At 30.7% G+C, this 23155-nt stretch overlaps 3 protein-coding genes across 3 annotated transcripts; 1 reads left to right on the top strand and 2 right to left on the bottom strand.

Moving 5' to 3' along the window:
* Positions 1–1864: 1864 nt before the first annotated feature.
* Positions 1865–3917, top strand: LOC140184724 (uncharacterized). Its single transcript, XM_072237445.1, has 2 exons — positions 1865–2341; positions 2812–3917. Exons 1-2 carry the CDS (start codon positions 2127–2129, stop codon positions 3578–3580), a joined length of 984 nt encoding a protein of 327 aa, XP_072093546.1. The 5' UTR covers positions 1865–2126; the 3' UTR covers positions 3581–3917.
* Positions 3918–4242: 325 nt separating this feature from the next.
* Positions 4243–7828, bottom strand: LOC112801929 (altered inheritance of mitochondria protein 32). Its single transcript, XM_025844881.3, has 6 exons — positions 7198–7828; positions 7022–7107; positions 5835–6140; positions 5657–5740; positions 4619–4936; positions 4243–4530 (listed from the first exon to the last, which is right to left on the bottom strand). Exons 1-6 carry the CDS (start codon positions 7537–7539, stop codon positions 4518–4520), a joined length of 1149 nt encoding a protein of 382 aa, XP_025700666.1. The 5' UTR covers positions 7540–7828; the 3' UTR covers positions 4243–4517.
* Positions 7829–10579: 2751 nt separating this feature from the next.
* Positions 10580–14176, bottom strand: LOC112801931 (protein kinase PVPK-1). Its single transcript, XM_025844883.3, has 3 exons — positions 13924–14176; positions 12275–13449; positions 10580–11600 (listed from the first exon to the last, which is right to left on the bottom strand). Exons 2-3 carry the CDS (start codon positions 13345–13347, stop codon positions 10766–10768), a joined length of 1908 nt encoding a protein of 635 aa, XP_025700668.1. The 5' UTR covers positions 13348–13449; positions 13924–14176; the 3' UTR covers positions 10580–10765.
* Between the last annotated feature and the right edge of the window lie 8979 nt (positions 14177–23155).

Genomic DNA, 23155 nt, shown 5'->3' on the forward strand with positions numbered 1-23155 from the left:
ATACATATTTTTCATATTTTTATATATTGTATTATTTTTAATTTATATTCACATCATATAATTAAATGTTTAATTTTTATATTTTGATAAAATATAATAAATAATAAATATATAAATAAAACTACACTTATACAGGGTAAAATAGGTAGTCATCAGTGTAAGAGTGTAATAAGCAAGGTTGGGTAAAGTAAAAAATCACTAATACGTAATATTTATTTGATTGTCATCCTTAATAAATAATAATAGGGTTTAGATTAATCGAAAATGGATCTTTTCAATTTTTTTAATATTTGAGAGAATAAAATATTATCTCTCATCTTTAATTCTATAAGTGGGATCAAAAATAAATATGAGAGAAAAAACAATGAAGAATTAAATTAAATAATTGATACCATCCAATTTTTTTTCTACCAAAAAAAATTCACTCCGAAATTAATCCGATTCGACCTAACTAAAGTTTATATAGGGAATAGAAATCTTCTAATGAAGATTTTTTCTATTTTAAATAATATTCGAACCCAAAATTACTAAAGAACTAAAATATTTTTCAGACTGACGAATTATGAGTTGCTTTAATAATTATTAATGTGCTAAATGCAAAAGAACTAGAGAAAGATTGTATAACCTTTTAATTTCGAGGAAAAGATAGAGAATATCCAAACTAAGTAAACCAGGATAGTGTATCCTATAATTTTTTAAGGAGAATGTCATACCTCGAATAATATCAAGTAGATTACATGTATTGCTATATTCTTTTGGTTTATCAGGTGAATCTTATGATTGCTTCTTGTTATTTCAACTTTGATCTTTATCAACACACATCCACGTCAAAAGAATAATAATAATAAAAAAAATCATATCTTTTTAAACCATACCTATACTCTGTTAGATTCATAGGCTAATTGATTCATATACCAATTATATGAGTTATACTAATTGCAAGGATAGGTTGTACTATTAAGGGAATGAATAATTCCCCAAAATGCACTATATATATATATATATATATAAGAAAAGATTGAGACACATCCCTTTAAATTTATTGTGAAGAAACCTAATTTTGATTATTGACTGTAAAAGCTGGCCAGAGAATACGTCCAAGTGTAACAAGCTAAACAATTTTTGTCCCCTCTTTTACTTTGAATTTACTATATTGGAACAATGATGAAGTATATAATGACTAATGAGGAAGAGGGAGGTGGTGGGTTGAAGTGCACGTAAAATAAGACTATATTACCGGATTAATAAATATGAACGTGGAAGTGAGCAAATATGAAAGGTAAAAGCTAAATAGATACAGAATAAATTATTTAAAAAAAACATGTTATGCTTCAAGCCTTCAATTCAATTTAAAATTTTAAATATCCATTATATACCTTTTTTAATTTATCCTGTCTTCCTCAGTTGCCCTTCTTATTCTTTTCATTTTTTTAGGTGTTTCTATTTATATTTTTTAGAATTTTGCTTATTAGTACACTTGTAGCAATAAAAAGAGGAAAGATTTTATAGATAAAGCAAATTTCTATACATTTATTATCAATGAAAATCCCAAAATCTTTCTTTTTAAAATAAGATCCTTCTAAAATATTATTTTATAAATAAACAAATAAATAGTAGCTACAGTACGAACGGTCCCAAGGGATATGGCATTATTGAAGAAAAGAATAATGCTGAGAACGTGACCAGCAAGAGGGATTAATTATAATGTATAGCATTCTTTCTAAGACCCTACAAACCTAACATAGAGAGACACAAACTCACTAGAAAAATATTCACACCCAGAAAATAAATAAATAAAATATCTAACCTTCCAAAAGCTGACGGCGTTTGCTTCCATATAAGGAAAGTTAAAGATTCATTCTTAGGAATCGATATTGTTTTTTTATACTCACAACAACAACATGCACCAAAGAGAAAGAAAAAAAAAAGCTGACTAAAAGAATTGTATGTTGCTTCTAGCTGAAACAATGGATTGGGATACCCGCAAAAGGTTTACATTACCTCTTCAAGCAACCACTCTTGATGCTACAATAGCCACTTCATAGCAAAGTTTTAGAAGAACCGTTGGAGTGAGACAAAGCAAAACAAGAAACAGAGTTAGAGTTAGAGATAGCGAGAGAGCTTCAATGGAGAAAGTGGTTGTGGAAAACCTTTGGAATGGTGACAGAGATGCACAAATTCAAGCAGCTATGGAGCTAAGTAGATTTAGTAGTAAGCAAAGGCACAAGTTGGGAGAAAGTGGAGTCTTGGTTCCTCTGGTTTCCATGCTTCATTCTGAAGACTATGAAGCCATTGAAGCTTCTCTCTGTGCTCTACTCAGTCTTGCATTCGGCAGCGAACGGTTAGTTCATTCGCCTTCAATATTCAATGCAAGTTTCTTTCAGTTCTTGTGAAATCTTTTCTCAAGATTGCATTTAGCCAAGAACAATTCCAAGATCAAGAGTAAATTATAAAAGAACAATCATTGGTTAGTGGTTACTAAAGATTATTATTTCTCATTAAGAGGATTACCTAGATGAAATAAAACAAACCCAACCCAAGATAGTATAATGAGTTGATTAAAAAGTTTGAACTTTTTAACTACCCCATGATTGTTTTTTTGTCTGTGGGACTAAGGAATATGTTCTTGGTAATAATGCTAGCCATTGGTTAATAGTACATTCTACCATCATGATTCTTTAATCTTTGGCATAAAGTAATGTTTAAAAACAAAGGAAGAATCATAAAATTTCCTTCTGATGTAAGAGTGCCTTTCAAAAGTTTCCTTAGCAGTTAGTGACTCACCGGTATCTTCTATCACAATTTGTACAGAAACAAGAGAAGGATCATCAAGTGTGGAGCTTTGCCAGTTCTGCTGAATCACCTTCACTCTCAAAGCCAAACAGTGGTGCAATTGACAGTAGCAGCCATGCTAACCCTCTCATCCTGCAAGGCAAATAAGGTTGCAATTGCTTCATCCGGTGCTCTACAACACTTGGCTGAATTTGTAAATAGCGGTGACATTCAGTTACAGCTTGATGTTGTGGCCACAATCCACAACCTCTCAACCTGCGAAGAGATTGTTCCATTGATCGTTGCTTCTGGCATTATACTTTCATTGCTTGAACTGGTCCACAACTCTGTGAAATCATCTCCGCTGGGTGAAAAGGCGATTGGTTTGCTCGAAAATATTGTCTCTTCATCAGAGAGTGCACTTTGTGAGGCTGCTAGTGTTGGTGGGGCAATTCGGATACTGGTCGAGACTATTGAAGATGGATCATCACTAGGGAAAGAGCATGCAGTTGGTATACTTTTCCTTATATGCCAAAGTTGCAGAGAGAAATACAGAGGTTTGATTCTGAGAGAGGGAGTGATGCCAGGACTGCTTCAGTTAAGCATAGATGGAACGCGGAGAGCCAAGAACATGGCTCGAGAACTGTTGTTGCTTCTGAGGGATTACTCCGATTATAGTTCAAGACAAAAACAAATGAATCATGAGCTCATAGAGCGGATCATGGAAGAAATTGATGCAGATGGAGAGAAATTGGCTGATGCTAAGCTGCGTTTAGTGGAGGAGATGATTGCAAAGCTGAACACATAATCTTGAGTAAATAGGGACGGGCATAAGGTTCGGGACTTCAGGTCATAATGCCGTACAGAATCACCCGTTTTTTCTTTTTTGAACATTTCGTTATCAGTGTGGAGCACCTATAGGACTAAGACTTCCATTAGAAACTAGAAAAGAAACATGACCAAAAAAAAAAGAAACTAGAAAAGAAAGCATTGGTGTCCTCTAGGCCGGTATAAAATTAACAACATTCTGTGTACATAGATTGGTTAGTGATCTGATATGTATCGAGTTTGATTATGGCGGTGCCTATTCGATTGATGATTTTCTAACAATATTGATAGTGAGTAGCAAATTCTTAAAGTTTGAACCTGAGTGACCATAAGCTACTTTCCACTATATAATATAATTCCTAACAAATGGACAAACGAATCAACATCCCTTCAGGCTAACGAACAAAACAAGAAGCCCGAATGAATAAGGGAATTTAGGCTAAGATCGCATGCCAACTTGGATGTTCGTATTTGAGATGACACCGACAGTTCCTTGAATTAAAATGTGGCTATAAAACTATATATCCTAACCCACAAGTTTTCCCTTGCTTTAGAGATGGTCAAGCAGTTGCAGTCTCAAATATATTGCATATAGCCCAATGTATCGGACCGAAAAAAAAAACAATGCAGACCAAAAGATCATACAGTATATGTGCTCTTTTATCCAAAATGAGTAAAGGTTCGATTCAGTGTCTACATTTTTTGGTAGTAGTGTACACACACAAATATAGAAACAGACAGCTTTAGTACCAAATACAACATAATCAAACAGATATAACTCATAACTCTGTAGAAAAAGTAACAAATATAATATTCATTACTAGATCTCTGACTAGATTTTACTATCTCCCCATTTAACAAAAGGAAGACAGTACCTGACTTGTGTAGGAATTGGTTCTCACGGTTATTTCTTAAGGTTATAAACCCTCTCTACAAAAAAAGGTATGGAACTATGGATTATAAAACCGCAAGCAACCTAGTATATAATACTTATTATTAAAGCGTTTTTCATCCTGACCTTCGGTAAAATCTGTACGCCACAGCAATAGCTGCCAGAGCTCCAAGCACACCTGCTGCTGTAATAATATTATGCTGCTGCAGGGCAGGCCATTTCAAACATGTTTCACTCCCCTGCTTTTTATGTGCTCCAGTGGTTTCTTCAATTCCTTTGTTTTGCTCAAAATTTGCAGTTTGGCAGCAAGAAACCCCATTAACACCCTGGCAACAACCACCTACATTTACGTTGCTGCTCAGATTGTTACTTTCAACATTATTCTGCTTGACAGTGTCAGTATCACCTCCGTTTGCAACTTGAGTAGCTGGTCCCATTTGGCCCCTAATGAAATTTTCCATAGTTAAATTAAGTCATCTTCCACTGTAATGATCGAGTTTCATATGCAATGAGCGAAATGAACAAGCAACCAAACAATATCATAGATGATGAACAACTTAATAAAGCAACCAAATAATTCTCTCCTCTAGTTATTTATATAGCAACTTAGGTTGAAAACCACATAAAATTCAAAAGAACCATAGCAAGAGAAAAATGGAAGAATTGAGACCGAAGGAGAGAATTTAAGGCTCAGAAAGTAATAACAAAATTAGACTAGATTATTAAAATGTTAGTTTTTTATTAATTTTAATGCCAGCTGGCAATCTGACATTTAGGGAAAGAAAGGAAACAAAAAATTTGAACAGAATTATGGAAATCACTTTTCTAAGTTTGCTTGACAAACACAGGCTTATTCAATAGTGGGGTTGAAAATAGAACGTAACTAATAGGATAAAGAACATAAAACACATCTGATAATTAGAAGGAAGTTGTTGTCTACAACCATTCACCTCCCAGATATGTATATATGGCTATGCTCAACAACCATCTTAGTAAGTCTATACCCACAATTCATGAACCAATTACAGGTTACTTTGTAAATCTAAAGAACATAGGTGTTTTTTTTTCCTTTTTTTTTTTCTGTCCATCTGTATAAACAATAAAATAACATATCCGTCACATTAAATTATCATCAAATAGAAAATGCAGAATAAATGTACAAACCTCCATAATTTTTGTATGACCATTCCCTTTGCAATATGTTGGTCCAACAGTGCAGGCACATCATTAGGAGTAACATAGCCATACCTGTAAATAATAACATTAAAAGCTACAATGAAACATGAAGCACTAAATTCCTTCGAAATTGGAGGATACATCATATACGAGTCTGAGATCTCACCAGTGACCCGTGATTTTCTCATCTGGCCCTGGACTGAAAACAATTACATTCCCAGCATACTTGTGGCCACCAACATGAGAACAAGCCAAAACAGATATCTGTTCCTTCAGCCCGCGGAGTTCAATTTCCTCATTAAGCTTCTCGATGAGAACTGGTCCACAAACACCACATCTCACATCACGACTTCCATGAGCACATACAAAAATATGTGAACCAGTCAACCCATCCTGCACACCAGCAGTCCATGGTTTGCCACCCAGCAGAACATCATCAAAAAAGCTATCAGCATTTGATTCATTCAACCTCCTGACAATTGAAAGAGAGAAAAAAACCTCAGAAGCAACAGAGGGAAAGGTCTGAATATACAAATTCAAAGGTACAATTTAACATATAGACATTCTGGTACAACTAAATACTTGCATAAGTTACAGTTTACTTTAAATTAAACTTCACAAACTCAGTATTGTACTTTTAAATGTCTCAAAAATCACAACATAGAAGCATTTGAATGGTTATTATATTTTTCCAAAGCTTAAGTAGAAGGGTGTTTTTCTCGTTGTCTAAACAACAGCATCGAAAACCTCCAACTATTTTAGCTCAAGCAGCTGGTAAAATCTATAATCACTACATTTTCCATCTACAAGAGCAAGACTCAAATTCAAAACCTAGGTTAATGAGAATAAGAGCAAGTCCCAAATTCAAAACCTTGCTCAATGAGAATAAGCATCGAACCATTGAACTAGTTAAATGGTGGTAACATAAACAAGTAATACTTCAACAAATCATTATTCTAAGCTGGTCTAATTTAAACTGCTGTTCAGAAACCATAATATTGTACTTTCGAAAATCTCATAAATCTCATCAACCACATACTTTGCTAATATCAGTAATTTTAATAATCTGGCACTTGCAGAAAGCTAAAGGAGAACTACAGAAGCAGAATCCAGCACCAGATCCTAATATACATCAAGCGATTAGCTATATTAGTCTAAGTTTAACTTGATTTGCCGTTCGCAATTACATTTGTACTTTTCGAAGTTCTCATAAACCATAGGTTTCCCTAATTATAAGTAAATTTTTCTTAATCAACACGTAACCGCAACTTGAAGCTATCGAGAAAAACAATCGATACAACATAAGGAACAACCAGAACCGGACTCCTAATAATTCAAGCAGCAAAGTTTCACCTGTATTTAATCATCTCCGGGAAAAGCAACACGTCACCGTCGGATAAACCAGCATCCTCACGCGATTCGCATACTGTGATCTTCGTCTACAAACACAAACACAAAAAAAAATCAAAATAACCGCAAACGAAGAATCGCAGCATAAAAGTGAAAAACGAAAACGACGCCGCACAAACCTTGGAGAGCTCCTTCTTGCGAGCTTTAAAAGCCGATCCAACGCCCTTCAAGAACGGATCGTCTTTGGAGGCCTCGAGACGCGCCGGCCAGGAGTGGTGGTTCTTGTAGCAGACAAACACGTGGCGGTCGTAGGCTTCGACGGTGCCAGCAAGGTTCTCCTTGTACATCTCCGGCCGCGTGAAGCCGCTCTTGGCGTCGACGTCGGCGGAAGCCATGAACGCAACGGTGTTTGGGAGAAGAGTGTGAGTGTTTCTGTTAAGAGAGAAAATGGGAGCGAGAAGTGAGAAATGGTTGCGGACTCTGAAAAGAGCGGAGATATTATGAGTTAGAGTTAGCGTCATGAGTGCGCAATGCGCATATATGCGTAGGTTAAGAGCTTCTGTTCTTTATTTATTTAAAAACCTGAGCTTAGACGCAATGAAGAAAGTGACTTAGACTCACTGTACCAACTGCCAGCTGAGTGACCTTAATTATGCTCAAGTAACGGTTCGCTAAAACCGCCGCCAATGAACTTCACGCGCTCCCCCTGATTCTGTCAAAGTCAACGCACATGCCTATTCAGTCTCATGGCGTTTATATTAGTAAATTTTTTTAATCAATCAAATTCTTTTCCCTTCTTTTCTTTAGTTTCTTTTTTTTTGGGTACATTCATTCATATATATGATAATAATTCAAGTAGCAACTAGCAAGTTACTGTTAATTGATCCACATGGCATCTACTTGTTATAAATAAAATGGATTGATTCAAAAAAATTAACATGACATCAACTTGTTATAAAATAATAGGCGTATGTTATGGTGCTTATATACATTTGTCTAATTTATTAAAAAGAGACAAAAATAAATATTTAAATTAAAAAATATAAAAATAAATAATTTTTTAATATTTAAAATTTACCATAAAAGACAAATTCGATAAATTCGACACTAAAATTATAAACATCACAGAATTTACTAAAATAATATTTCAACAGTCCAAACATATATTAAAATTTGTAAAAATATTTAGATATTGACCAAATTTTAGTGTAATATTTAGTTATTAAATTTTAAAGTATTTTTTAAAATTTTAGAGACAAAATAATACACTTCTTTGTATATTAATGATATGTTCTCTAAATATTATACATTTAAATATTAAAAGTATGATATATTTTTTGTGAATTATTTCGTCCTTAAAATTTTAGAAAATACTATAAAATTTATTAATTGGGTGTTATACTAAAATTTAGTTAATATTTTAAAAAATTAATTACTAAAATCAACAATTATAAAGTTAGTTATTGGTATAAAATATATATTAAAATATAAAATAAAAAAAATCATTTAAAGTAAAAATAATAATAAAATAATAAAATAATGTTTTAATTATTTTTTATTTGTATTTTAATATTTTGATTTAACGGTAATTAAAATATTATTTTATTATTTTATTAATTTTTTATTTTAAAAAATTAATTCATATAAAATATATATTAAAAATAATTTAAATAATAAATATATTTATATATAAATATATAATGATGATTTTAATAACTAATTTTAAAATATTTACAGTATTTTTATGATCTTTTATATACAGGTTTTTCTTATTATGTTTTAGCTTTTATTATATTAAGTTCCAATAAAAATGCTTTGATGGCGTGAGAGCGAGATGGATGTAAAAAAAAAAAAGAAGTTTTCTTCCTTCTAGAGGACATAAGTATTTCCCTGTTTTTAGGCTCCATATATTAACAATGTAATAACATATTAAATATAGGTAAATTTCTCTGGGGATTTGACTTTTGACCAAATACAATACAAATTTATATGCTATGTTATTAACGCGCTTTGGTGAATGAATAGAATTGCGTACGGTGCAAACTAGGTTGGGTTGGTCTAGTAGGTAGTTTATTAGTCTATTTAAACAAGTGTGGATATTTGAATTTCGCCTTGTGCATGTAGCAATCTATTAATTAACGACAAATTTTTAAATAAAGTTTAGTACTGCAGTAAATTAGTCCTTAACCTACCAAATTGAAAAATACCGTAAAAAACTAATAGAAAAAAAAAATTGCGTGGGGTGCAGGTAACTGAAAACAAATAATTCAAAAAATTAAAACTATAAAGAACAAATTCCATTTAAGAAGTTAGAACTTTCCGGTCACATGATTACTTAACTTCTGCTGCACTGGTCTGTCAACATTAATATTCCCTTAAAATATCTAAATATTCATGCAAATTTTGAGAAATAAAATTATATAAAGTGAATTTGTTTGTATGAATATAATATAATATATAGCTATTTTTCATTTTAAGATTAAAAAAGTCATTACAACATGATAAGGTGAAATATTAAATAGCAAGATTTGAAATATTAATATTTAGGTGAAAAGTGAAAACTTAGATGTGTTAATTTATATGAAATTAATAGTAAAAAATTATTAAATAATTTAATAAATTTAGTTAAATTGTTATTTTATGTCTTTCAACTATCAATTTAAACTATACATAAATTTTCATTTAACGTTTAACATATTATGTGATTAGCACTTGATGAAGAAAGGTAACGGTTAAGACAAAAATAAGATCTTTTAAATATTATTAGATCAAATTACAGTGTGTAACTGTTTAAATTCAAGCGGTTGAAATAATTTTAAGGCTCAAGTATGGCATAAAAATTTTAATCTCTTACATAATCAAGCTTGTATGATGATGGTATTATGGTAATAGCATCATTTCATTTGTTCAACAAAGTCGAGTACACGTTACATCTTTATATTTATAATTTTATAATTAAAAAATGATTTGGGTCCGTCAATCGAACATTCTTATTCGCTCCCTAAATTGATTACTGATTAGTGATTAGAGTAAAACTAAAACGTTTAGGTATTTTAATTTATTACGAATATTCTACTATTTAGTTGATATACATAGAATAGACTAGTTAATTTTGACCAAGAATAAAAATTGTCACTCTTGGCATGCGTATATAAATCAACAAAATTTGTTAAGCATATATATATGACGCATGCTCTTACGTATAACCCATAATGGAGCATGGTGTGTTATAGCAAGAGTCTTGCCGGTCCTTAACCTCTGCTAATCTTTTTTTTTTAAATGTTATGTTAACATAAAACTCTTTTTGGGGGAAGCATACTCTTTTTTCAAGTTTCTAGAGACCAAGGTTTAGGTTCATGACTAGTCATTTGTCACAAAGACTAGGACCATCAATGGATGGATCCTATTCATTCAACCAAAAAGAAAAGCTTGTGTTTGAATGCTTTTGGATTAACGATTGGTATATAGAATTAGTCTACTTTGAAGATTATTTATATTATGTGATTGTAACATAAACTTTTCTTAACATTGTTATAAAATAAAATTAACAAAAGGGGAAACTGAAACAAACGAGAACAGAAACTTTGATCCTCACTTCAAGGGCAATTGGAATTTTCTTACAGCAGTTTTTATGATGAACAATTAGAAGTGGTGAGCAATGTATGTTTAAAATGGACCAATGCAGTTCTTATTGCAAAGGAAAAGAACAATGGACCAAGAAACAGCCACAAAAACACAACATTAGGATCAAAAGAAATCAATGTCTAAATAATTACCAGAAGGGTTCAAACCAGGGTCCATCTCAACTGGGGTTGGTTTAACGAGTCGTGGAACCTCAGGAGGATTCGCGCACCGGATCAGCGCCCAGTTAACATTCTGAAAGAATGGATGCTGTTTGATTTCGGTGGCTCCACGTCTATAGGCAAGACGATGCTGAGGCTCTTTCACGAGTAAGCCCCTAATCAAGTCCCTGGCAGCAAAACTGACAGTTGGAGACTCTGGAAACCTTAAGGGCTGGCCAACAACGTTAAACAGCGTTGCTCGATTGGCCGAGCCCTTGAAGGGTGTCCGCCCAAACAAGAGCTCGTATAGGAATATCCCAAATGTCCACCAGTCCACAGCACTGCCGTGCCCTTCGCCCTTAATGATCTCAGGAGCCAAGTACTCGTGTGTACCAACGAAGGACATCGATCTGGCATTTGTTGGCTCGGCAATAAGCTCCGGAAGAGGGGTCACCTGATGATGCATGTCATTCTTTGGCTTGTACTTCTTTCCTTTCTTGGATTTGCTGGAAAGAAATCGAGGCGAGAAGCATGCCGGTTGGATGCAGTCTGGCTGCATTGAACAAGTCGGTTCGGCGCAAGAAGGCTGAATGCAGTATCCTGAGGTCTTCGTCTCCAAGATAGAGTTTGATGACTTTACAAGAGTTGGACTGACCGTGCACCTTAGAGAGAGGTCGAAATCCGACAGCATTATATGACCATCTTCCCTCACCAACACGTTTTCGGGTTTAAGGTCTCTGTAGATGATCCCAAGCATATGTAAATACTCCAAAGCAAGGAGAACTTCTGCCACATAAAACCTGCATTCAAAGATTCATCAACTTATAAATAGAGTGATCATTAAAGATATAACTAGAAACCAATACACCAGCAAAATTAATCTATTTGTCATAAGTTGGATACATGTTTCAATAATGAGAAATTAACATATCAAGCAAGCTGTCAGAGAGGCCAATTAATTGGTATATGAGTTCATCATTTTTTATCAATTGTCAACAAAAAGAATTTGTTTGTACTATTATCCATTCATGTATTGCCACAATAACATGATTTGGAAACAGTGTAAAACTTTCACCAAAAGCAACAATCGATTAAAACCGAACTCTAATGGAATCAGAATGTAACAATTCTGGGAAAACAGAAAGCATAGAGATAGAGTAATCAACTAACCATAAAGGCAATAAGTAAAATAAAGAGGAACATATCCATGAGTTTTTCCAACAATAAGGCCATAAGAAAACAAATCAACTTGGTTAGTTATAAAACTAGCGAACCATGTTTCGCTACAAATAGGGACTGGAGTGATTAGAGGTACATCGAAAACCCTAACTGTGGAACAATTGAGTTCATAAATCTAATACAGAATCAGCTAATATCGGGTTTGCTGATTGTGGCTTTAGGTATAGGAGCCTGCATTTTGATACATGGATACAATCCAACACAGCAAGCATAAAAAGGAATTGTGATTGCTAACCTGACAGCGTGCTCCGAGAAATACTTCCCGGGTTGCCTTTGCCTGAGTGCATGCAAGTCTCCACCAGGGCAGAACTCCATTACCAAGCAGGAGAATGTCTCAGTCTCAAAATGTGTATACAATGTGGGCAGAAAAGGATGATCTAAGGACTGCAATATCTCTCTCTCAGTCTGAGCCCTCACAAGCTTCTTGCGATTCGCTAGCTCTGTCTTGTTCATTATTTTCATGGCAAAAGAAGTCCTCGTGCCGCTCAGTTCAGCTAGATACACACTTCCAATGTCTCCGCGTCCCAATTTCTTCAACAACCTGAAATGTCTCATCTCCAACATACCATCCCGCGCTCGGATGGCCTGAATTGCTTCCCACCGTTTATCATTCGCCTTATGTGGTTTATACATAGCGCTACTCAAGCTACTGGTGCTGCTCTCATCACTGATATCGCTCCCAGTACTCGCCCTGCAGATGCTGGTCTTCCTACTCTCATTAAAATCACAGGAATTCGCAACCTCAATGCCACTTTCTAGTGACTTATCAATACTAGTACCACACTCACTAATTTCAGTATAGGTGAAACTTTGTTTAGCTTCCGAATAGACAGTAGCAGCATAGCAACTATTCTGAGGACTTGCATAAAAAGTAACCTCTGATGGGCAGTAACTCCTGCTGTGATTACCAACGGCTCGTCTTGACGGACCTGAGATGGAAGTGTCAATGTCAGATTCGAATATGACACTTGAATCACAAGTCTTGGAATCGTCAAATGATTGCTTGATGCAAGATTTTGAAGGCAATCCTTCATGGTCCGCATTTTCACCCTCCAAATAGGAATGCTTCTGATTAACTACATAGGTGTTTTGATGATGGATGATGGACTTTGATCCGTGACTATGGTGGTGACTGGCCGAATGGGGCATGGAAGAAGGCCCATGAACATGATTCCGAGATGGTCTTAAGGGAGGCCGCGTAGGACGGGGAGTCCCGGATGTAGAAGGAGGATCATGCTGCTGTGCAACAGAAACTGAATTCTGAACCTCTGATAAAGACTCTACTACTCCATCTGCAGGTGACTCCATGAAGAAACTATGAACACAAAAGCTTGAAATTGAAACTTCAACTCAGCTCAGTGAATTAATCAATATCTGATCATCCAAAAAGCCCTTTAATTACAGAATCTCCTGCACACCATTAAAACGTAAATCAATGATTATGCTGATTGAAATAACAGACATTACTAATATGCAAACACAGAATGGATTTTGAACAAGCAAAAAACAAAAAGAAAGCATGACATAATCTTCAAGAATAACACATTCAGTGGGAAAATCACCCCAAATGGAACTTTTTACATCATAAAACACAATCAACTCAACAACTTCATCAAGCAGAAAGAAAAACTCAAAGGGGTTCCCAGAGACAGTAAAAGGTTCAAGCTTTTTTTACATGTTTCCCAAGAACCCACTCATCATTCAGAACCAACAACACTTATATGAACAAAAACACAACACCCCAATTGAAAAGTTTGATTCTTTATAAGTCCCAATGATCTTTCTTTGATTCTCCTTCAACCACAGCGCATTAAAAAATGAATAAATAATAAAAAAAACCAACCCTATAAAGAAAGAACAGAGAGAAAGAGAGAGAGGAAGAACCTGATCAGAGTAGAGAAATGGTAATGCAAATGAAGAGCGAGAAATGTAGTTTGATTTGTTCATGACAATGTGGAGAAAGAAGGTGGAGAGGTAAAAGGAGCATGTGGGCATGCTAAGAAAAAAGCACCCCCAAAAAAAAAAGAAAAAAAAAACGGCAAGAAAGTGGAGTAACTTTGGTGTGTCTTTGTGCAGCAGTGAACAAGAGTGAAACACTGAAGTGAACACACTCTCGCTCTCTGTTCTCTTTTCTCAGATCGGATCCATAAAGAATGCACTAAACAAATAACACTTTGATGTAACAATAGTAAAAAAAACCATCATAATTTGTAACTATTTTTGTTTTGTGATGATAGTAAAAGTTTAATTTTGATATATTTATATCGTCATTTATTAAGATTTATTTTTTATTTAATTTTAATGTAATATTATTGTAAAAAATTATTTGTGCTATTGTGAAAAATATTTAATTTTAAAATTTAATTACTTTATTAATTCCTATAATTTCACTGAATTTTTAATTAGGTTCTTATACTTTTTTTTATTAAGTCTCCATATCATATCAGATTTTGTAATTAAGTTCCTGTTGTGACAAAAATATTGGAATTAACAAAATATTCTGTTAAACAAAACGAATATGTCTAACATTCGACTGAATATTCTTTATAGTTCAACAGAATATTTTGTTAATTTCAACGTTTTTGTTACGATAGGAATTTAGTTACAAAATCTGATATAGCATAGAGATTCAATTAAAAAAAAGTATAGAGACCTAATTGAAAATTTGATGAAACTATAGAGACCGATGAAATAATTAAATCTACTTTAAATTTAATATTTAAATGGTCATTATTTAAATATAAAAATATAATTAAATAACTGTATAATATTTTTTTATAAAAGGAAAATATTTTTGAAATTAGGTAATACAATATTGAATATTTGTATAAATTTATTCATTGATTATATTTTCAACTTAAAGTCATATAATAATATGTACTTTTTGTGGTAGGAATTTTCATTATTTATTGTTTCTAAATTCTATGTTTTTTTTTTAAATAATTTTATTTTTTTTTTTTTTTTTTTTGGGGATTAGTTTTGGATCTTTGGCCAAGTGGAATGAACATTAGAGAAAATGCAGCCAGCAAACTTGATGAGCAAATAAAATAATAAAATGTAAGGGCATTCCCTTATCTTAGTGGATGTTTCCCTCTAAAAAGCCAAAGTTCTCCTTTGTGTCTTTGTTTTTTTCTTTCAAAATTTTTAATGCTTTTTTCAATATAAAAATTATTTGAAGGGAAAATGGGTTATGTTGTGGCTGGTAGTGTTATGGGACACTATAGTTTATGCTTTCTATCTCTCTATAAACCATGACTTGTAAATCATCATGGGCCATTCAAGAAAAAATGGTAGATATAGCCTCTAAAATGTTTACAAGAATTTATTACATGAAAATTTCTATGATAAGGAGATTTTTGTGTAAAGAGAATATAGAAAATTGTATAATTTATTTTAAGAAATTAATAAATAAAAATAAAATAACACATTATCTTAAATAAATATCTAACAATATATCAAAATAAAATTTTTATCTCTTTACTATTTTTCCTTTTCATTGTAATATGCACCTTGTTACATAGCTAGGTCCCTAAATAAATGAATAAAAATTACTTCTTTTCTAGTATATTAGAATTTAATATGTTAAAATATTGTCACATTATTCTCTATTTATAGTAGCTTTTTATATAAAATTATATTAATATAATTTTTTTATTATGAATTTAAATTCTTAAGCTAAAATTTAAACATTTAATATTTATTTAAACAAATAAACGAACTAATCACTCGATTAATTTAAATTGGTTTTCACACGACTTTAACCTTACTAACTGTGTATATATATTTTTCCGAACCTACAATGTACAATTATACTTGCATTTATATATCTCCCTCACAATTGTAAGATAATAATGATGATTTTTTTTATAGGATAATAACGATGAAATTAAAAATACTACTTGAAGAGATAATCAATTATTTGTTGATATTATGAAAGAATAAATAACATAGAGTATTGCAAAGTGTTTTAAAACAAATAAAAATAAGGTTCCTAAATATTGAATAGGCTATAACTATCTAGTTTCCCATATGAAGTCAAATTTCTATTATATTTTAAAATTGCACTGCTGAATTAATTATTATTAATCCATAATTAATCCTAAAACACCCAAAATAAGTTGAAAACAAGCAACGAGAAATTAGTTTTATTTATTTATAACTAATTAAAAGGAAAAAATATATATTATGATTGAATTAATTAAATTTCACAACTTATCCAAACATCCTTAGTCGAATCTAATCCATATTTAGGAACAAAAATATCCATTTTTTAAATTTCATTTGCCAATTGTCATTGACCTGTAGAAAGAAATAATAATTCAATTATTGAGGGAACGAGACAATAGAATTAGATAGTTTGTCTACCCATTCCTACACCACATGCTTCCGTTCATTTTGTGAATGTTTCTTGCTAAAAAATTCACACTAATTTTTTTAGGTAATTTTTAATTGGTTTCCCTTTATCTCTTTTTCTTAATTGATAGAAAGAAATTAAACCTCCCTCTCCCGTAAAAAAGCTGCTGTAATTTGAATATTTGTAATTTAATTTTACCACCTATGAACGATGAAAGTGGCGAATTTTTTATTTTTAATATTGGAGTGGTGGCGGTGTTTTTCGTAAATGTGGATTGTTGGGATGTTTTACTCAAATGTGGGATCGTTTAACTAGAGAAGCAGAAATCGGTGGGACCGATTTCTGAGAGGTACACAAATCGGTGCCACCAATTTCTGGGAGACACAAATCGGTGCCACCGATTTCTGGGAGGTATACAAATCGGTGCCACCGATTTCTGGGAGGTACACAAATCGGTGCCAGGGATTTGTGTTAAAAAAAAATTAAAAAATTTTAAGTACAGAAATCGGACCCAGCGATTTGTGTACTCCCACAATTTTGAAAAACACCAAAAATTACCATGTTAAAGTATATCACCACTTTTTTTTTCCATAACAAAAAAAAAATTAGCCGAAAGTGGCCATTACCATATATAAAAAATTAAACGCTCAATTTAAAAATGTCGTACAAAATAATATGTCATAATTTTTAGTATCATAAATTATTATTTTGGGCATTATTCATTAGTTCATAAAATTTATAAACAGATACAAATTTTTATTCTTATCTTTCATATTATGATATATTGTAAGGCCAATAAATTAATTCGATATTTTATTATCAATTTTTTTGTCTAAGAAAAGAATCTTTCTCAATAAAATCGATTAATTAGGATAAAATTTTATCTTTTAAGAACTTACATGCATCTTTAATTTTGATGTATATGGTTCATAAAAGATCAAAAAAATAAATTAATGTGTAGATTTTATGTATATAATTTTACAAAATATTTTTTTTTGAATAGTATTAAAAAATACAAAATTATATAATATATACAGTTAAAGGACACGGATTATCAAATCAATTTAAAAAAATTATGTAATTTTTTTGTTGGATGAAAAACCCTAATTTAAAATATAGAAAATTTATTTTTTGCATCTGAAAAATGTTTTCTATTATTATTATTTAAAATAAATAACTTAATTATAAAAACAATTTAGATGAGTTGCGAACCAAAAATAATCTACTATAAATAAATTTAAATAAAATAGGTTTACAAATATCATTTGATAGCAGAGTGCTTCGTGGATGGTCAGGGCGTCAAAATGGGTCAAAGTTTGGAGCCATATCCCATCCTTTGTTCTTAGATAGGGCCAAATTAGGGTCCAAAATTCCAAGACCAATATTATTTGCATGAATATTTTTATTAACATTGATAACTACAATGATTGATTTATTTATATTTATATGTAGTGCATCGCTGTGATCCTGAGTTTACTATCATCATTTCTACTTATATATTTGATTAATGAATAAACTTATATCGCACGGATATTTAAGTTATTTTTTATACATTTTTTACATTTTTTATAATGTAAAAGATTTTTTTTTTCATTTTCATCAATAATTTTTAATATAAAAGAAGTTGTACAAAAGTGATACTTATAATATTCATTTTTATATATTTTTTCTCATATATCTATATCATTGAAGGGAAAATTCTATTTCTAATATTTGTACCGTGTTATTTAGAAATTTATCTACTTTAAAATACGATTTCCATTTTTTTTTTCTTGAGTTGAATAATCATGAGACTCTTTTTTTCTTCTTAAGATTAAAACTTAAAACTCTAAATAAGATCATGAATTTGTTTTGCAACCAATGAATTTGATGTTTATAGAATGGACATGAACATGTTAATTAAACCTCTTTATTTGGGAAATAATTGAAAGAATGTTACGGATCGAATTGCTAAAAGAATAATTAAACTTCTTATTTTTTAAATCATAAAACTTAAATTTTTTTAATTTTTGAAAACTCTCTGAAAACAAAAGCGTTACAAAAATTTGAGAGGAATCACACTTGACAATTCGAAAAAAGTCACATGGGAGTTAGTTGAGGGAAAAAGCAGCATAGAATGTGGAAACTCCAAATTAATAAGTTTATATTATGATTGGCGGGAACAAAATTGGAAGAAGCATTCACATGCACACACGTGAACCTGACTTGTACCACGTTCATGTTATTCATTTCCAATAACAAATCAATCTTCAAAATTCCAACTAAGATTTATTTCTCTCTAATTTTTCACCGAGAAGAGGGACACCCCACACCCATGTTTTTGTTTTTCACAAATCAAATTTTCTATTACTTTACTCTCTCATTCATTGGAACCAATTTGAGACATCACATTCAACTTTTGCTGTTTCTAACCACCCTCTAGTTTTCATGCAAGCCTAGCAACAATTCTCATCAAACCACCTATATATACACCCTATGACCTGGTTCGCTACAGTTTTTCGAACAGTTTTTCGTGCTTTTTAAAAGTTCAAACTCTTTATTTTATGTCTGGTAAATTAAAAAGATCATGGAAAAGTATACGTTACCAAGAGAGAGTCTGCCAACTATCACCAACACGTGATAAATTAGGATTAAACCATGATTAACTTAGATGTGTCTTTATTTAGTAGATGGGCTTCATATCCAGCCCAATTCAAGTTGGCAGATTTTGGCAGATAAAAAGTTGGTAACGTAGCACTACTGAAAGATCATATGCTTATCTTTGCAGCTTTTAAAAGATCGTGTTACTTTTGAAAGCATCTAAGATATAGTTTTTTAAAGTTGGCTTGTATTTTTCAAAATTTAAAAGTCTAATATAATCTCATATGTTAACTAATTTTCAAATTTAATACTTGTATTTATGTCTATTATAATATTTTTAAATTTTAAAAACTATTTTATCAAATGTAATTGTTGTTATTTATGTTTATTAAAAGCTATTTTTAATGGTGAAAACTCAGGTGAAGTTGACTTCACGTGAAGTTGATACCTGAGAGTCGTTAGATGAAAATTTAGTCAAATCAGTCAAATTATCTAACGGCTCTCAGGTATCAACTTCACGTAAAGTCAACTGCACCTGAGTTTCCACCATTTTTAATTTGATTTACTAAACATAAATGCTACAATTTTTAAAAAAGTCATCTTTTAAAAGTTAACTTTTATAAACTATTATTAAAAAATAAAACTTTACCAAACTAAGCTTAAGTATGATTTTGAGAACCGAATTGAACCAATTAATTGGACCCATTTAAACCCGATTTATAAAAAAAACCGCTTGATAGCAAACTGGTTGAAAATCTAAAAAATCAGTTAATGGGTTGAACGAATACAGCAGGTTTTTTAATTTAATACCTAACCGATTTAAAATAATTATAAAAAAATACTTTTTTTAAATTATATATTTTATGCATAAATATATTATTCAGTTCAATCTTAATTCTTAAATGAACATCAGTTAAATTTTTAAATCTTTAAACATGTAATCCCATTAGTTGGATAACGGATTCGATTTTTAAAACTTTGAATACTAACACATGTACATGGGTTCCTTAAGGTGAAAATAGAGGATCCCAGGCTTCTTCTGTTTGGGTTTTGCATAGTGCAATGGTGGGACATCAATGGCCACAAAGTAATTTGTTAGTTCTAAAAATTCTAATGATTAAGACCACATACATGCTTTTCCAATAATCATAGGTCTCACTGGTCTTTTAGGCCTAGCCCCACAACAACTAATCCCATCTATTAATTTAACTAAGCAAAATAATTAAATGTCATATAATACATCTATTTAAAGTAGTATATCCATCAATTCAGATTTTAATAAATTATAAATAAAATATAAATTAAATCTTTTTAAAAAATATTAAATAATTAATTATTTTATTTTATTTTGTATTTAAACAATTGAACCAACTCTAAACAATTTTTTTCAGAAAATAATAATATTGACATCCAAACATTTTTCATAATTTTATGTTAAGTATGTGTTGTAATATAACTCTTTTTCCAATCAATTAGGAGAAGAAATTAAATCCCCAACTTAGATTGAGTTTCTTGAGTTGAAAACCTCAAGATAAGATTGACAGTATTTAGAGTAGCCAAGTTTTTTATTTTTCAGTTGTTTATGGTATTTTTTAATTTAATAAGTTAAGAATTATTTTGTTGTGAATTTAAGTTTGGTTTAAAAGTTTATTATTGGTTAATAAATTATAATATGTACAAAACAAAATTCAAATTCTAAACACCTATTTTAACGGAAGAACGAGTTAATCAATCAACCAGTCTAAATTTGTTGGAGTAGCTAAGTTTATAACTTTATATACATGTTTGACACGTGTAATAATTAGGTGGGGTCTAGAAAACATTGTACAACATGTGGGGACCACAATGATAGGAGATATAACCAATGACCTAAACATGTTTCTAACAATAATTTCCATTGATAACCTGTAATTCATCATATATATGCTTTGGATCATCAATCATTCTAATTAGCTTTAATAAGTGGAATATGGTGGCACTTTTATAGCTTTCTTAAACATGATATTGTGGACTTAATATACAATATAATATGTTAATTATATTTAGTGATTTTTTCAGCAGATACATAATATGATATGATATTGACTAATATATTAAGAGAATACATACATATGTCGTATATGTAGATTTGCATTGTCTTGTAATGTATGATGAATATCTATAAGGTTTGGAACTTATGAAAAGTTTTGAGAATATTATTTGCTGGCAGTAGAAAAATAATTTTATAATTTATATGTAGATATTATATATAATAATAATAATGATGTGATTGCTTTTTGTAATCATCAGTTTTTCCTTTATAATACATCAATACCTATATATACTTATATCGTCTTAAGACATAATTTTAAAAAACGCTAAAAGTATTTTAAAGAATCAAATTTGGTATGTTATGGTTTCTACTTTCTATACACAACGTTTAATCACTAGATAGACTATGGTCATTGGTTAATTATTGTGTACTTTTAATGCTAAGAGACAATGACTTTGTTGAACAATATAAACAATTATCAATTAAATAAAAATATAGTACACTTTTAAATTAATCTTCTAAATTTTAATATTAAAATAATCATCAGTATACTAGTAAAATAAACATCCAATATATATATTGTTTATATTATTTAATATTTTTATTATTCTCCTATATTTTTCTATATATATATATATATATATATATATATATATATATATATATATGATTTGATAGGCACGGAATGATCGATAAGAAACTAATATAACATAATCTTGATCAAATAGAATTAATAACGAGCATGTACTTAAATTTTTCATTCTTTTCTATTAGTGTTTTTTTTTTCTTTTGTTAAATACTAACGTATTAGGTTTAATACTAATGTAACAAAATGTTATATCAATACCGAATAAAGTGAATTAACGTTAAAAATAAGAGCGGTAATACTATTCGAACTTGCGAGTTCACCTCGCTTCTATCTATTTGGGGTAGAAAATTATTTGTCTCTGTGAGACGAATTTTTAATAAAAGGGAGTGAAAAGTGCGGAATCGAATTTATGTAATATCATCCCTATTTATTGCGGTATATATATAATTTTAATATAAAATAATTTGTAAAATATTTAAAAATATTAAATTATATTTAAACTTTTATTTTCATTTATGTTATATATGTGATGATAGTTATATAAATTTTAAAATTTATTTTTATTTATTAGATTTTAATAATTATAAGAGCAAGATGGATACCTATAAAGACATATTATAGTTTAATTTTTTATTATCCGAAAATAGAAGTGAAGCAAATTCTATACAGATTATTGTAAAACAGAAAAGAATTAAATAGGACAAAAAATAAAAAAATATAGAAACGTAATAGTTATTTGAGTCTAATAAATTATTTTCTATATATATAGTTAATTAAATTTCATCAACTAGTTGAAAGTTGAAAGCAATGGTATAATAGTTGAAAATATGGATAAGAAGGAAATTAAATAAAAATAAGAGAGCATGAAGATGAATGATGCAAGAATCAATCTTGTCTGCAATATTGGCAACATAGGCTTTTTTTTCCCTATTATAAAGTTAAAAAAAAACCTTTGTTTTCTAAAAGAAAATAGAAAGAAATTATTTACTTACATTTGTTTTTTTTTTTTTTATATTGCTCTCATTTCGTTTAATGGGTAAACAAATTTTTTTTTTTTAGTTCGCTTAAATATTGGATGAACTGCAACCAAGTCTAACGATAGAACAAACTGCACTCCGTAAATTTATTTCTTTTACTTTTAAAATGTGTCGAATAATGCCATTATTAGCAATTCATTGCGAGAAAGAGAGGGTTTTATAATTGGGCGAACTATGCAATTTCGTATATCACTAGGCGAATTATGTGAAATGTGATACAGTTCGGCGAAACATTAGCAAACATAAACAATAATGTCTAATTATTTTATTTTAGTAAATAAAAAATTTTATTTTATAAATTGGCAACATAAACGACAAGGGCATGAATAATACAGGTACTAGGCATCACAGGCTGTTGACCAATGAGAGAATAAAACACAAAGGAGAAAAAAAGAAACATTGTTAATTTGTTTTCCACTGAGTATTAAAATGAATTGTTGGGGGGCCATAGCTGATGAGGTTCTGCCATTCTTGCCGGTGCTGCTGCACGTGAGGTTAGGACTACTTCCCATAAATTTCATAAC

Source organism: Arachis hypogaea, chromosome 5, assembly GCF_003086295.3.
Source record: "Arachis hypogaea cultivar Tifrunner chromosome 5, arahy.Tifrunner.gnm2.J5K5, whole genome shotgun sequence".
NCBI lineage: Eukaryota > Viridiplantae > Streptophyta > Magnoliopsida > Fabales > Fabaceae > Arachis > Arachis hypogaea.

Bases quoted from the DNA above. Each gene is read 5' to 3' on its own strand.
- LOC140184724 (XM_072237445.1), top strand. From the start codon at position 2,127: ATGGAGAAAGTGGTTGTGGAAAACCTTTGGAATGGTGACAGAGATGCA. The intron at 2,342-2,811 runs GTTAGTTCATTC...CAATTTGTACAG, and splicing joins CTTGCATTCGGCAGCGAACG to AAACAAGAGAAGGATCATCA.
- LOC112801929 (XM_025844881.3), bottom strand. From the start codon at position 7,539: ATGACGCTAACTCTAACTCATAATATCTCCGCTCTTTTCAGAGTCCGC. The intron at 7,108-7,197 runs GTTTGTGCGGCG...TTGTGTTTGTAG, and splicing joins GCAAGAAGGAGCTCTCCAAG to ACGAAGATCACAGTATGCGA. The intron at 6,141-7,021 runs GTGAAACTTTGC...TTCAATTGTCAG, and splicing joins CCGGAGATGATTAAATACAG to GAGGTTGAATGAATCAAATG.
- LOC112801931 (XM_025844883.3), bottom strand. From the start codon at position 13,347: ATGGAGTCACCTGCAGATGGAGTAGTAGAGTCTTTATCAGAGGTTCAG. The intron at 11,601-12,274 runs GTTAGCAATCAC...CTTTGAATGCAG, and splicing joins TTCTCGGAGCACGCTGTCAG to GTTTTATGTGGCAGAAGTTC.